Source organism: Pristis pectinata, chromosome 1 (genome assembly GCF_009764475.1).
Source record: "Pristis pectinata isolate sPriPec2 chromosome 1, sPriPec2.1.pri, whole genome shotgun sequence".
Lineage (NCBI taxonomy): Eukaryota > Metazoa > Chordata > Chondrichthyes > Rhinopristiformes > Pristidae > Pristis > Pristis pectinata.
The window spans coordinates 89,246,445-89,259,741 of record NC_067405.1 but is presented as its reverse complement, the minus strand read 5'-3'; the positions used below and the strand labels follow the sequence as shown (position 1 = coordinate 89,259,741).

The 13,297-nt window shown below is 44.5% G+C and overlaps 1 protein-coding gene across 4 annotated transcripts in view; it reads right to left on the bottom strand.

The window, feature by feature from the left end:
* Nucleotides 1-13,297, bottom strand: part of rpap1 (RNA polymerase II associated protein 1) — a 106,178-nt gene that overhangs the window by 92,277 nt on the left and 604 nt on the right. For 2 of the 4 annotated variants that reach the window (XM_052016035.1, XM_052016052.1), the window contains exons 2-5: nt 10,693-10,797; nt 5,474-5,682; nt 4,023-4,171; nt 3,301-3,393 (exon numbers count right to left, since the gene is read on the bottom strand). In XM_052016035.1, the coding sequence (XP_051871995.1) occupies nt 3,301-3,393; nt 4,023-4,171; nt 5,474-5,660 (429 nt within the window). In that variant the 5' untranslated portion in view covers nt 5,661-5,682; nt 10,693-10,797. The remainder of the gene's footprint in view (nt 1-3,300; nt 3,394-4,022; nt 4,172-5,473; nt 5,683-10,692; nt 10,798-13,297) is intronic. The other 2 variants (XM_052016063.1, XM_052016043.1) reach the window with 1 other exon arrangement.

The window sequence follows — 13,297 nt, the reverse complement described above, 5'->3', positions numbered from 1 at the left end:
AAGCTAGGGAAAAAAGACATGTAGCACAGAAACAGACTCTTCTTTCAATGGTTCTCTCAAACTATATCATGTTTAAACTTGGAAAAAATTAGGAGTGGTACTGTTGATCCTTCGCTTAAATTTAAGGAAGTTTAGAGTCCATTTATTCAATATTTTCACATGATATAGATACCCTTATAATAACCTTTCAATTTAGAGGAACGGAGTTGATGACATAATATTGCTCTGTTTCTACTGAGAAATTTTAGTCCAGTTTTTTTTTGGTTTTTTTTTGAATTTTTCTTTCGCTTAGTTTGGTTTGATATATTGTTTATAATTTTTCTTATTGTTTTGGGTTTTTTTTCTTTCTTTTATATTTTATAATAAATCTTTTTCTTTTATATTATGTTCATTCACTAACAGATCATTGGATCTACAGATTTTTTTTTATATTTTATTGTTCTTTATGATTATCCATGTCATGATTGGTCTCCTGATCTCTTTGTATTACATGTATAAACATTGATATATTAATCTGTATTAATTTGAAAACTAATAAAAAGATTGAAAAAGAAAAGAAATAGACTCTTCAGCCCACTATGTCCATGCCAACCATTGTACTTCTCTGCTTACACTAATAACAATGCTGTTTGAACTTTTAGAATCATCAGAAGGGGATTGGGTTCATTGCCATTCAAATGTCAACAGCACCAATAGTGCAGCTCTCTCTCGGTAACACAGTGGGATGTCATCCAGATCTTGAATTCAACTATCTAGAATGGGATAAAAGCAGAAAATGCCTGGAAACACTCAGCAAGTCAGACAGCATCTTTGGAAATACAAACTTATCATTTTAGGATCAGGACCCTTCATCAGAACTGTCTGAAATGGGGCTCAGACACCCAATCTTCTGATGCAGAAACAAGTGCATATTCACTGTGCTCTGGATGCCTCAGATAATAGTGTCAAGTAAACAGTTAAGTATACTTTCTGCCGAAATCCTTAGTTAATTACTGTAAATAAGTCTGATTTGGGGTAAATTATGGAGATTATAGTGCTAAATTGGAGTGATTTTACGATTGTGGACCCAGACGCATTAAGAACTGAACTGAGACTGTCCAAGCACATTTCTTTATACAGTCGAGACTACTCAGAGCTCAGGCCTCAGAATTAAAAGACTAATTGCAGCACACACTCCTGCTGTATTGCACTTTTTAATGACTCAAATGAAAGCACATATAATGACACAAAAAGTACAACACTGAAAACAGCCCATTCAGCCTAATTTGTTTTAGCCAATACTTACACTCCATGAGCTTGCAGGGTTGGTGGAGGAGAATGTGATGCGACTGGGGTTTCTTACCCTGAATGTAGGAAGGATACACGGGGGAAATGGAACAGGCAAGGTTGAGGGCCCTGTCAGTCATGATGCAGGTGAATCTGCTCACGTGATGCAACACCTGCCTTTTCATAGAACATTACAGCACAGTACAAGCCCTTCAGCCCACGATGTTGTGCCGACATTTTATCCTACTCTAAGATCTATCTCACCCTTCCCTTGAAAATAGCCCTCCATTGTTCTATCATTGATGTGGCTATCTAAGAGTCTCTTAAAAGTCCCTAACGTATCTGCCCCCACAACCTCTGCCGGCAGTGCATTCCAGGTACCCACCACTCTCTGTGGTAGAAAACTTACCCCTGAAATCCCCCTTATACCTTCCTCCAACCACCTGAAAATTATGCCCCCTCGTGTTAGCCATTTCACCCCGGGAAAAAGTCTCTGACTCTCCACTCGATCTATGCCTCTTATCATCCTGTACACTTCTATCAAGTCACCTCTCATCCTCCTCCTTTCCAAAGAGAACAGCCCTAGCTCACTCAACCTATCCTCATAAGACATGCTCTCCAATCCAGGCAGCATCTTGGTAAATCTCCTCTACACCCTCTCCAAAGCTTCCACATCCTTCCTATAATGAAGAGACCAGAACTGAACCCAATACAAGTGTGGTCTAACCAGAGTTCTGTAAAGCTGCAACATTAGCTCGCAGCTCTTGAACTCAATACCCTAATGAAGGCCAACACACCACGCGCTTTCTTAACAACCCTATCGACCTGCGTAGCAACTTTGAAGCATCTATAGACGTGGACCCCAAGATCCCTCTGTTCCTCCACACTGCTAAGAGTCCTGCCATTAACCTTGTATTCTGCCTTCAAGTTCAATCTTCCAAAGTGTATCACTTCACACTTTTCCGTTTTGAACTCCATCTGCCATTTCACCTTCTCTCTTCCAACCAGTCGAGCTCCAAACACCCCTTCCAAGTGAAACAGTGACTATTTGCATTGTTTTCGGCTTAATTGACTTTATTCCCTGTGAACAATGCAGTTCCTCTAAATTGGTGCACACTGAATTGGAAACTAGGTGGCTAGTTTGTGAAACATCTCATAACAGTAACCCTTGGTCACTTGATACTTCTATCTCCACACTGATCAGTTTTCTCTGCTTCCAATATCATTTAAAGGAAGCACATCATCTCCCCTTACTTTTCATAGTGGGTACTTTAAAGCCTTTTCAGAATCAGATTTATTATCACTGACATATGACGGGAAATTTGTTGTTTTGCGGCAGCAGTACAGTGTAAGGACATAAAAATCTATAAATTACAAATATAAATAGTGCAAAAAAAAGAATAATCAAGTAGTGTTTATTGGTTCATTGATTGTTCAGAAATCTGATGGTGGAGGGAAAGAAGCTCAACTCAATATTGTTCAATAACTTGAAACCAATACTCCCATTTTTTTCTTTCCCCAGATAGCAGCTGTTGATAATGATTCTGCTGTTCTTATCTGCAGCCCTTCTAGACTCATTACTTACTGATCATTCCTTTTACCTTGCTCCATCATCTCTTTTGTCATTTCATGTAACCTGCCTTCCACCCTGACAAAGACCTCGCTCTAATGAAAGATTACTGATCTGAAACTTTGGTTTGGATTCTCTTTCCACAGATGCTGCGTGATCTATTGAGCATGTTCAGCATTTAGTGTTCTTATACCCATTTTTTCATTCCTCCCCAGCCCTTTCCCTGCTTTGTAGCTGCTTAAGACCCATTAAATGTTTAATTTTTCAAGCTCTGCTGAAAAATTGTTGACCTGAACTGTTAATTTCTGTACGGATGCTGCCAGACCAGCTGAATACTTCCAGCATTTTCTGATTCTTTTTCCTGTACTAGGTTCTTGTGCCAGCTTAACATTATCTGCATAACATCAGAGTTTAACGTCCTGTTATCTGCAAAGAAAAAAAAGAGTAAATTTACAATAGTTTACCTCGCTCTGTATCTCCGACCTGTGAAAGACCTTCGGGAAGGCTAGCCCTGTTGATATTGGAGGGTTTATGGGACTCCCTGAGGTGTCTCTCTCCTGAAGGAAAAGAACGTAAAAGAAATTGTTGAAACTTTAACATCTAACCTTTATAGTTTCTTGTAGAACTGTCACAACAGCTGGTTCTCCAACCTGCAGGCAGACAGATGTTTAACAGGATACAAACAATTGCAAACCATGTGTGGTTAGTCTGGTAGGTGTAACAATGAACTAGCAATGAGAATATGGCTCCGAAGCTGGCCAAAACCATTAGATGTACTATGAGGCATAAGCACTGCAGAAGAAAACTACAATAAAACTCTGATAAACTGGAACCCTCAGGACTTTGACAGTGCCAGACTGACAGATTTTCCCGACTATTTTGTGTTATTTCTATTAATATCCTGGCACACATTTAATTCACCCTTTTTCAGATGTTACACAGCACTATAATAAATTTTGCAGTGAACCAGGCAAGTTTAAAGGGAGCATGAGAACAGGACCCTGATGAGTGGGAAGGGAGCACACAGATAGGGGTCCTTGTTAGTGTAAATGGAGCTGGAAACCAGTGCCCCAATAAGTGGGAAGGGAGTACAGCAAACATCATCTGGTGAGTCAGATAACGAACCACTGGGATTTTCAAACAGTCAGATTATCAGAGTTTTACTGCATAATGTAAGGTAACTTACAATAATCTTAGAAAGGACAGCTGTGATGTGTTTGTCCTGTAGATCCATCTGCTCCTCACTATCATCCTCTTGGAATCTGACACTTTCTACTTTACCCTTGGACTTCTTGGGCGGGACTGGCATTAATGACGGAGGAAGGTCGGGAAGAGCTAAAACATAACAGATGTTTTTTTTAAACAGCAAGATCCCACTATGACACTGTTACAATAATCAGATCACCTGTTTTCTTGATTGAGGGTCAAACAACAGTCTCGGCACCAGAGACAGCCTTTGTCTTCTTTGAATAATGCCGTGAGATTATGCACATTCAACCAAGAGGCTTCAGATTCATGCTTTATGCAAGCTAAGATACTATACCAGTGCAACACTGGTGTACCACGTACTCAAGTCCCCAGAGCATGAGTTGAACCCACAATCTTCTGAAAAGGGGTGGCACGGTAACGTAGCGGTTAGTGCGACACTATTACAGCACCAGCGATCGGGGTTCGATTCCCGTCACTGTCTGTAAGGAGTTTGTACGTTCTCCCGTGTCTGCGTGGGTTTCCTCCGGGTGCTCTGGTTTCCTCCCACATTGCAAAGACGTACGGGTAGGTTAATTGGGTTTAAAATGGGCGGCGCGGACTCGTTAGGCCGAAAGGGCCTGTTACCATGCTGTAAATAAAATTTTTAAAAAAAGGTCACAAAGACATGCAAAAGCAAACAAAGATGCTGCACAAGAGTGAATGTACACCAACCCAAAGGAGGAGATTCTAGTGCAGGTGACCAATAGCTTTGTTGAAGTGGTTGGCTTTAAGGGGCATCTTAGAGGAAAACTGAGGGAGGAAAACTGAGGGAGGAAAGGTAGAAGTGGAGAAATAATGCCTCAGAAATAGACTCCAGGTGAATTGAAATATGTCAACACTGCCTATTAGCTAGGAGCATTTGGCAGAGCTTAATGGAACCTTCCCAAATATGATACATTTTTACCTTATTTCCATTAAAGTAGAAGTTAAATAATTACAAAAAAATAAAGGGTATGTTAGAAGAGTGAGATAAAGAAAATAGAGTGGAAGGAGGCTTGTGTACAGGATTTACACCAGGACAGACCTCCAGGATACAAGGAAGCATTTCTTCAAAGGGCAGCAGGAGCTTGGAATTCTCTATCCTTAACATTTATGGATAGTCAGATGGAGGTTTCAAGACGAAAATAGCTAAATTTATGTTGTGTAAAGGTATCTAGGGAGAAATCTGAGATGCAATTTGCCAAGATACAATCAGATGGTGGAACAAATGAGGTCTGAGTGGCCTATTCTCAATGTTCTTATCCACAAATGACATCAATTAGTAAACTAAAACTAATCATCCACACAAAGCCCAATAAGAGGGGGTACAAAGTTCCCACTCATACCACACCCCTCACATAAGACCTAGCGCTCTTATAGTAACACCTCATGACAAAAGCAAATACAAACCTTCCAAAGTAACCATGTCCCTTAAACCTTCGCTGGCCTGACTTCCACCAGCACCTTTCGATTCCACTTTCCTCTTGTCTGCCTTCTTTATTACTTTGGCAGCTGGAAGTATTCCCGTGGCTAGGAAATTTTGCTGGAACCGCAGGAGATCATCCTCGGATTCCCCAGGTTTTGGCCTTCCCAGCATTTTCCTTGGTCTGTAATGGTGCCTTGTGAATGACAACGCATCAGTCAACATCACTGCAATTTCAGGACACGTATCCAACCAAGATCAAGGGATCTTAGAATATTGGTGCACAGGAAGGCACTTGCCCTTTTGTGCACTGGCTCTTAAGTAACCAGCTATTCAATTAATTTCCCCCCTCTGCGTTTTTTCCCCATACTGTTGTGAGGTTTGCCCAAGTATTATAAGCAAAGGAGAAAAACCATCAATAGCCACTCAACCCCCTCCCTTGCTTTGGTTGCTGATTGGGGTCACCCAGCTCAGGGGGCCAATTACCCAACTGTGACTCTGCCTCTCATTTAAAAGTGCTATCGAACTGATCCCACACCCTTGCTCTATTCACCATTGCACAGCTACAAACATGGATTTTACAGTGAACGACAAAGGAATGATACTCACCATTGACCTTGGAAAAAGATACCCACGAAGGTCTAGTGGTGTGATTTTCCAACGTCAATTGCTGACAAGCATCAGTTCAATGGATTTCATTATAGTCCAGCAACAGTGATATGGTCAAGTCAGCTGAGCTGGATCAGAAGTGTTTAGAGGGATATGGGCCAAACACGGGCAAATGGGACTAGTTTAATGGGCATCTTGGTCAGCATGGAGCAGTTGGCCCAAAGGTCATGTTTCTGCGGTGTATGATTCTTAGCAGCCAATAATATAGAAAAATTTTCATTAACAGTAAACCATGGCACAAACACCAATTTTTCCAACTGGAATTTTATGTTTTAGGTTGTGCAAATTAAAGATCAAAGCAAAAACATGCATATTTTAGTTTCTTATAAAACACTTTTTAAAAAATCCATTGTATTTTAGGGAACTACATCCACCAATGTAAAACTACAGTTTTTTTTAAGTGGCATAGTTTACTTTGAGTAACTGTGGTTTATTAAGCCATTAAAAACTCACTCATACCTCATACAACAAAGACCAGGGTATAGTACCGTGAGAACTGTATGTAAATACCTGATGTTTGCATCAGCTCACAATTTCTGGAAATTGTGTTGGAGAAGGCTGCAAAACAGCATAGCCCTGGTATTGGTATATTATTGTCACATGTACAGAGATATACTGAAAAACTTTTGTTTTGCCATCCAGATCATGCCATACATAATTACATTGAGATCATAAAAAGAAAACAGAATGTTGAATATAGTGTTATAGTGAAATTGCAGTGTGAGACAAATAAAGTGCAAGAGCCACGACGAGGTAATTTGGAGATCAAGAGTTCAACCTTTAGCATACAAGAGGTCTGTTCAAGAGTCTGATAACAGTGGGATAGAAGCGGTCCTTGAGCCTGGTGGTTCATGCTCTCAGACATTTTTTATCTTCTGCCCAACAGGAGAGGGGAGAAGAGAGATTCTATTAGCTGCTTTCCCAAGGCAGCAGGAAATGTGATCAGAGTCAACGGAGGGACATTGGATTGCGTAATGGACTGAGCTGCGTTCACAGCTGTCTGCAATTTCTTGCAGTCTTGGGCAGAGCAGTTGGAGGAGCAGGGAATCACTGACAACAACCCCTGGGTTCCTATGCTTCCTACACATGTACATACTCCAGACCTTGCTGTCAGTTTCATGATGCTATGTTTAGCCATCCCTAGGACATTATGATCTGGGTCATTTTCAAGGTACTGTTGAACCTGTTTCTATTGATTCTTCACACAGTGCATTCAAGATCAGAACAACTGAGTAGAAAAATTCACCTCTCTCCTCTGGTTCCTTTGCCAATATCATAAATCTATGGTTAGTAACACAACAATTTATGGATCACTGGTCCCCACGAATTCTATTACAAGCCCTTAAAATTTTCGGCACTATTAAATTACCCTTTAAAGGACACCACCCAAAGAAGAACAACCCCACATTCTCAGGTCCCTCCAGTGAACTGAGGTCTCTCAGTTCCAGTATCAGTTTAGTAAATCTCCTCCTCACACCAAGCCCAGAATTCGACATAAACACTGGCCGGGGCCTATTCAGTGGCTCAGTAGTTCCAATTTTTCCACTTGTCACAGAGCAAAATCATCAGCAGTCAACCTGCTAAAGCCTTGAGTCTGGCTGGGCTACTGGTCCACTGGCAGTTGCAGCCCTCAAGCCATTAGCATCTATTCATTTGCCAATGCAGTGAGCAAGTGGCAGCAGAAGCTTTGACCAGGAGGTTCCACTGCCAAGCTTGATCCCATCCTCCAACTGTCTGTCAACACAAACTTTCCAGGAAGGGCTGATGGCCTGTGATCGTACTGTGGTTGGGTTGAAAAGAGAAAGGAATCTGGTTATTTTCCCTTTTCCAACTTTAGATGGAAAGTCCAACAACAACTTTGCCTTAAATCAGCTAAGTCAGTACAGGTATGGGCCATCTACTCTGCATGGCTCAAAGTCAACACTAAGCTATTCAAATACAACTTGCATTCCAAATCAATTTACATCATGCCTTTTGCAACTCAGGATGTCCCATGGCACTTAAAATCAATCCAGTACTTTTGAATTGTAGCCACTACAGTAATACAGGAAACACAGCAGCCAAATTCACTCACAGAGAGACCCAATAAACAGTAACGTGATGGATAATGACCAGATCATCTACTTTGGATAGGTTGATTGGGTACAAATATTGGCCAGGTAACTAGGACTCCATTCTTTAAAGTACATTCATCCAAGAAGCACACAAAGCCTCGGCCAAATGTCTCATCTGGAAAATGGCATTCAAGACAGTAGAGTACAAAGTGAGGTACGAATAAATTAATAGATCGAACAAATATCCAAACTGTGGCGAGTGGTTTTCAAAGTAGGCACCTTGGCTCCAAAAGAAATGGATCAGAATACTTGCTAAATGAAGAAAACCTTGAAACAATGGAGGTCTAAAGAAATCCCTGGACACAGATCATTAAAATGTTATACAATCAGCTGCAGAACAATAATCAAAATGAAGTAGGATTTATTCAATTGCAGGACTGGGCATTGCTGGCAAAGCCAGCGGTTAAATCTCCATCCGTAATTACCCCAGAAATGGTGATGGTGGCAGGGCACCTTCTGGAATCACTACAGTTCTCGAGGGCATTCCACAGCGTTGATAGGCAGATCATTAAATCGGCTATATTGTTGTAGGTCCTGAGATACTTCCCTATAAGAAATTTGTGAAATGGATGTGTACCTTCATGGTCACCATAATCGATGCTATCTTTTTATTCCATATTATTTATTTTAAACTGAATTTAAATTCCCAAATTGTGACAGTGGGATTGGAACTTGCATCTCTGGATCATTACTGATGACAATGCCAGCAATGTAACCAACATGCTTCCACTTTTGTTATATCTCAAGGGAGTGCAAGGGAGTAGAAGCAAACAATACAAGTTTGATTATAACTATAGAAGCAAACTGGTGAGACCCTATCTGGCATACCATGTGCAGCTCTGGCCACATATTTTAGAAAGATTATTTAGTAGTTGAGACTAATTTGCTAGAATGACACCTTAACCCAAATGGTTGAATTACAAGGAGATATTACACAAACCACAACAAAAATCTGTACTTTATAGCTCTTTTAACACAACATGCCCCAAGACACTTACAGGGCAACCATGTCTTAGACACAGAAAGACTGCGATTTACATTTACCAAAACAGTAATTCAACCCTTGGGTCTGGATAACAGAATCAGGTTTATTATCACTGACATACGTCATGACATTTGTTGTTTTTCGGCAGTAGTACAGTGCAAGACATAAAAATTACCATAAGTTACAAAAATAAATAAATATTGCAAGAGAGGAATAACAAGGTCGTATTCATGGGTTCATGTACCATTCAGTAGTATAAGTAGTAGACAAACAATTTGCATTTCTGTAGTACTTCTAATATAGCAATATGTCTCAAGGCATTTCACGGGAGTGCTTCCAAATAAAAACTGATGCCAAGCCACAAAGGAGATGTCATGCTAGGTAAATTAACAAGTGGCTTCAAAATGGGAAAACTGATGATGAAGCAGAGAGATTTAGGGAGGGAAATCCAGAGCTCAGGACCAAGACAACTGCAACAGTAGAGTGATTAAATTCTGGGATGATCAAAGGCCCAGAAGTGGAAGCACAGCTGAAGATTACAGAAGATTACAAAGATGTGAATTTAAAAAACAAAAAGTGCTTAATGGGAAGCAAATGTCGATCAGAAAGACAGAAGAGATGGGTGAATGGTACACATTAGTACTCGGGCAGCAGAGTGTTGGATAACCTCAAGTTTGTGTTGGATTACCTCAAGTTTATAAAAGATAACATGAGAAAGATAGGCCAGGAGTGCATTGGAATAATCAAGTCCAGAGGTAACAAAATTACGATAAGAGTTTCAGCAGCCAAGATGATACATGGATGGAGTTAGGTGGTTACAGAGGTGGAAATAGATAGTTTTAGTGATGGCCTGAAATTCATCCAGTGGTCAAATATGTCATCAAGTTTGCAAATCCTCTGTTTCAGGTTCAGAGAGTTGCCATGGAGAGGGCTGGAGTCGGTGACTAGGGAGTAGAGCTTGTTATGGGGAGCAATAACAATGGCTTTGGTTTTCTGATATTTAGTCACAGAAATCTTTCTTTGTCCAATACCGAATGACAGTTTAATTACAGTGCAGAGGTCAAGAAAGGTGGTGAGTCAAGCTAGGTGTCATACCACACGGTAGGGGAAAGACAAGGTGTTTTCAGAGGAGGTTAGCAAGCATCAGCATGGAGGCGGGAAGGAGGGACAGACAAGAGATTGGTCCTTGGGGATCAGAGCCAACAGTAGGGATGAAAGAAGAGAAAAATTGCAGGTAGTTCCCTGCTTACAACTGGATGAAAACAAGTCAAATACAGTCCTACCCCAAATATACAACAAAGTTGGAGAAGAAGCATGGCACGGAAAACATCTCAAAGGCTGCAGATGAGGTCAGGAAGGATACAGCAGAATCAGTTATCCAAGAACTGAGTGTTGCATTGTCTGGAATTAAGATGATTAAAGGGTAATTTGACCATACCTTCAACATATAAAGTAAAGTTGTTTGCCTTTTAAAGCCATTTCGTTCAATGAAGCATCAACCAAAAATACAGCCATCCTTTCAGAAGGCAAGTTAGAAAACCTCCTACAAGCAAAGGGTGATAGAAGATTAGAACTCACTTCTGTAAGTAGTAATGATACTGGATTAATTGTCAGTTTTAAAGGCAAGATTGATAGAATGTTGATAAGAAACATTCAGGGATATGGAGGAAAATGCAGGTGTATGGATCATGTCACAGGTCAGCATCATTGCAATGAATGGCAAAACATGCTAAATGACCTACTCTTGTTCTGACTGCTCTCCCTCAGTACTGTACTTGAGTGTCAGCCTGAATTATGTACTCTAGTCTCAGGAGTAGCACTTGAATTCATGACCTTTGTGAGTCCAAATTAAAATTATAACCACTGAGCCACAGCTGACAGCTTGTTTGATGTAATTGTCAGAGAAAATTTCATTCAATGATGGAATAGACTGAAGCACCTGTTGCCCCATGTCATTATACTGTTTAATGCTGAACAGCTTTGTGATAATGGCCATCTTGTACAAGCCATTTTATTTTGAAAATACTGAATCAGGAAGCAGTCCACTTCTCCAACATCAATTGCTCACAACCTCAAAGGGGAACCTAAACCTGGTCAGTTCTTCGGCTAGAAAGGAAAAGAACCTCAGAACAACACAAATACACCCATCTGTCAACAAAACTGCCTCCAGCTTTCACCCAGGGCACAGCCAGACAGTGAATCATCCTATTGACCCTGTTTCTTCATTCATGCTTCCCTCCATGAACCTTCTCAATATACTGCTCTGGCTTGCATCCCAAGACTCCTCCATTGCACTTCTCCAGTTGCTGTACTTTTGCTCACCTCTCTCCCTGACCAATATCATTAGTGCTCTTCTCTAGTGTCAAAAGCTTTCACTGTATCTCGACACATGTGACAATAATAATCCAATACCCTGCAGTACTTTCCCATGCCTCTTTGCCTGCCTTCCTCCCTGTTATTTCCAGTACCATCCCATATCAGTGCCTGCACACTCCTCAGATTCCTAACTTTCTCCATGAACGTTGATTGCCTCCCAACCATCTGAGACATCCTTAATTTCACCTTCTCAGCCACTATCATCCACCCATCTCAGTCACCTCCCTCTCCCACCTTCCTCTTCTCCACATCTCTCCCTCCCCATGTCTCCTGCTCCCCTCCCTTCTGTTCTCTTGCCCTTCCTTCCCCTCCCCCTTCATGCCTTATGCGTCTCCTACTCCTCCTCTTCACCCTCCCATTCTCCTGCCCCCTCCCGTGCACCCTCCGTCTCCCTCCTCCCCACCCCCCTCCCTCCACACCCTACCCTCCCCCCTCCACACCCTACCCTCCCCCCTCCCCCACTAGCCCTCCCCAGCTCCCTCCCCCTCCCTCCACACCCTCCCCTCCCCAACCACTCCCCCCACCACCCTCCCCGTCTCCTGCCCCATTTCCCCCCTCCCCTGCACCCTCCCCCCACTAGCCCTCTCCCAACCACTCCATCTCCCCCCTCCTCGTCTCCCCACCCCCCTCCCTCCACACCCTCCCCTCCCCCGACCAATCCCCCCACCACCCTCCGCGTCTCCTGCCCCATCTCCCCCTCCCCGTCTCCTGCCCCATCTCCCTCCCCTCCCCCCACTAGCCCTCCCCCAACCACTCCCCCCTCGTCTCCCCCTCCCCTGCACCCTCTCCCCGTCTCCCCATCTCCCCTCTCCCTCCCCCAACCACTCCCCCCTCGTCTCCCCTGCACCCGTTCCCCCTCCCCTGCACCCACTCCCCGTCTCCCCCTGGGCTTCTCTCCTCTCCTCTCCCCTCCCCTCCACTAGCCCTCCCCAACCACTCCCCCCTCGTCTCCTCCTCTCTCTTCCCTCTTCCCTCCTCCCTCCTCCCCCCTCCCCCCCTCCTCCCCCCCCCTCCCCCTCCCCCTCCCCCCCCCTCCCCCTCCCCCCCCCTCCCCCCCCTTCCCCCCTCCCCCCCCCTTCCCCCCCCCTCCCCCCTCCCCCCTCCTCCCCCCCCTCCCCCCTCTTCCCCCCTCCCCCCTCCTCCCCCTCCTCCCCCCCCTCCCCCCTCTTCCCCCTCCCCCCCTCCCCCCTCTTCCCCCCTCCCCCCCCCTCCTCCCCCTCCTCCCCCCCTCCCCCCTCTTCCCCTCCTCCCCCTCCCCCCCCTCCCCCCCTCCCCTCTCCTCCCCTCCCCCTCCCCTCCTCCCCCTCCTCCCCCTCCCCCCTCTTCCCCCTCCCCCTCCCCCCTCCCCCCTCTTCCCTCCTCCCCCTCCCCCCCTCCCCCCCCCTCCCTCCCCCCCCTCCCCCCCCTCCCCTCCTCCCCCCCCCCCTCCCCCTCCCCCCTCCCTCCTCCCCCCCTCCCCCCTCCCCCCCTCCCCCCTCCCTCCTCCCCCCTCCCCCCCCTCCTCCTCCTCCCCCTCCCCCCCCTCCTCCCTCCTCCCCCTCCCCCCCCCTCCTCCCTCCTCCCCCCTCCCCCCCCTCCTCCTCCCCCCTCCCTCTCCCCCCCTCCCCCCCCCCCCCCTCCCCCCCTCCCCCCTCCCCCCTCCCCCCCCCCCCTCCCCCTCTTCCCTC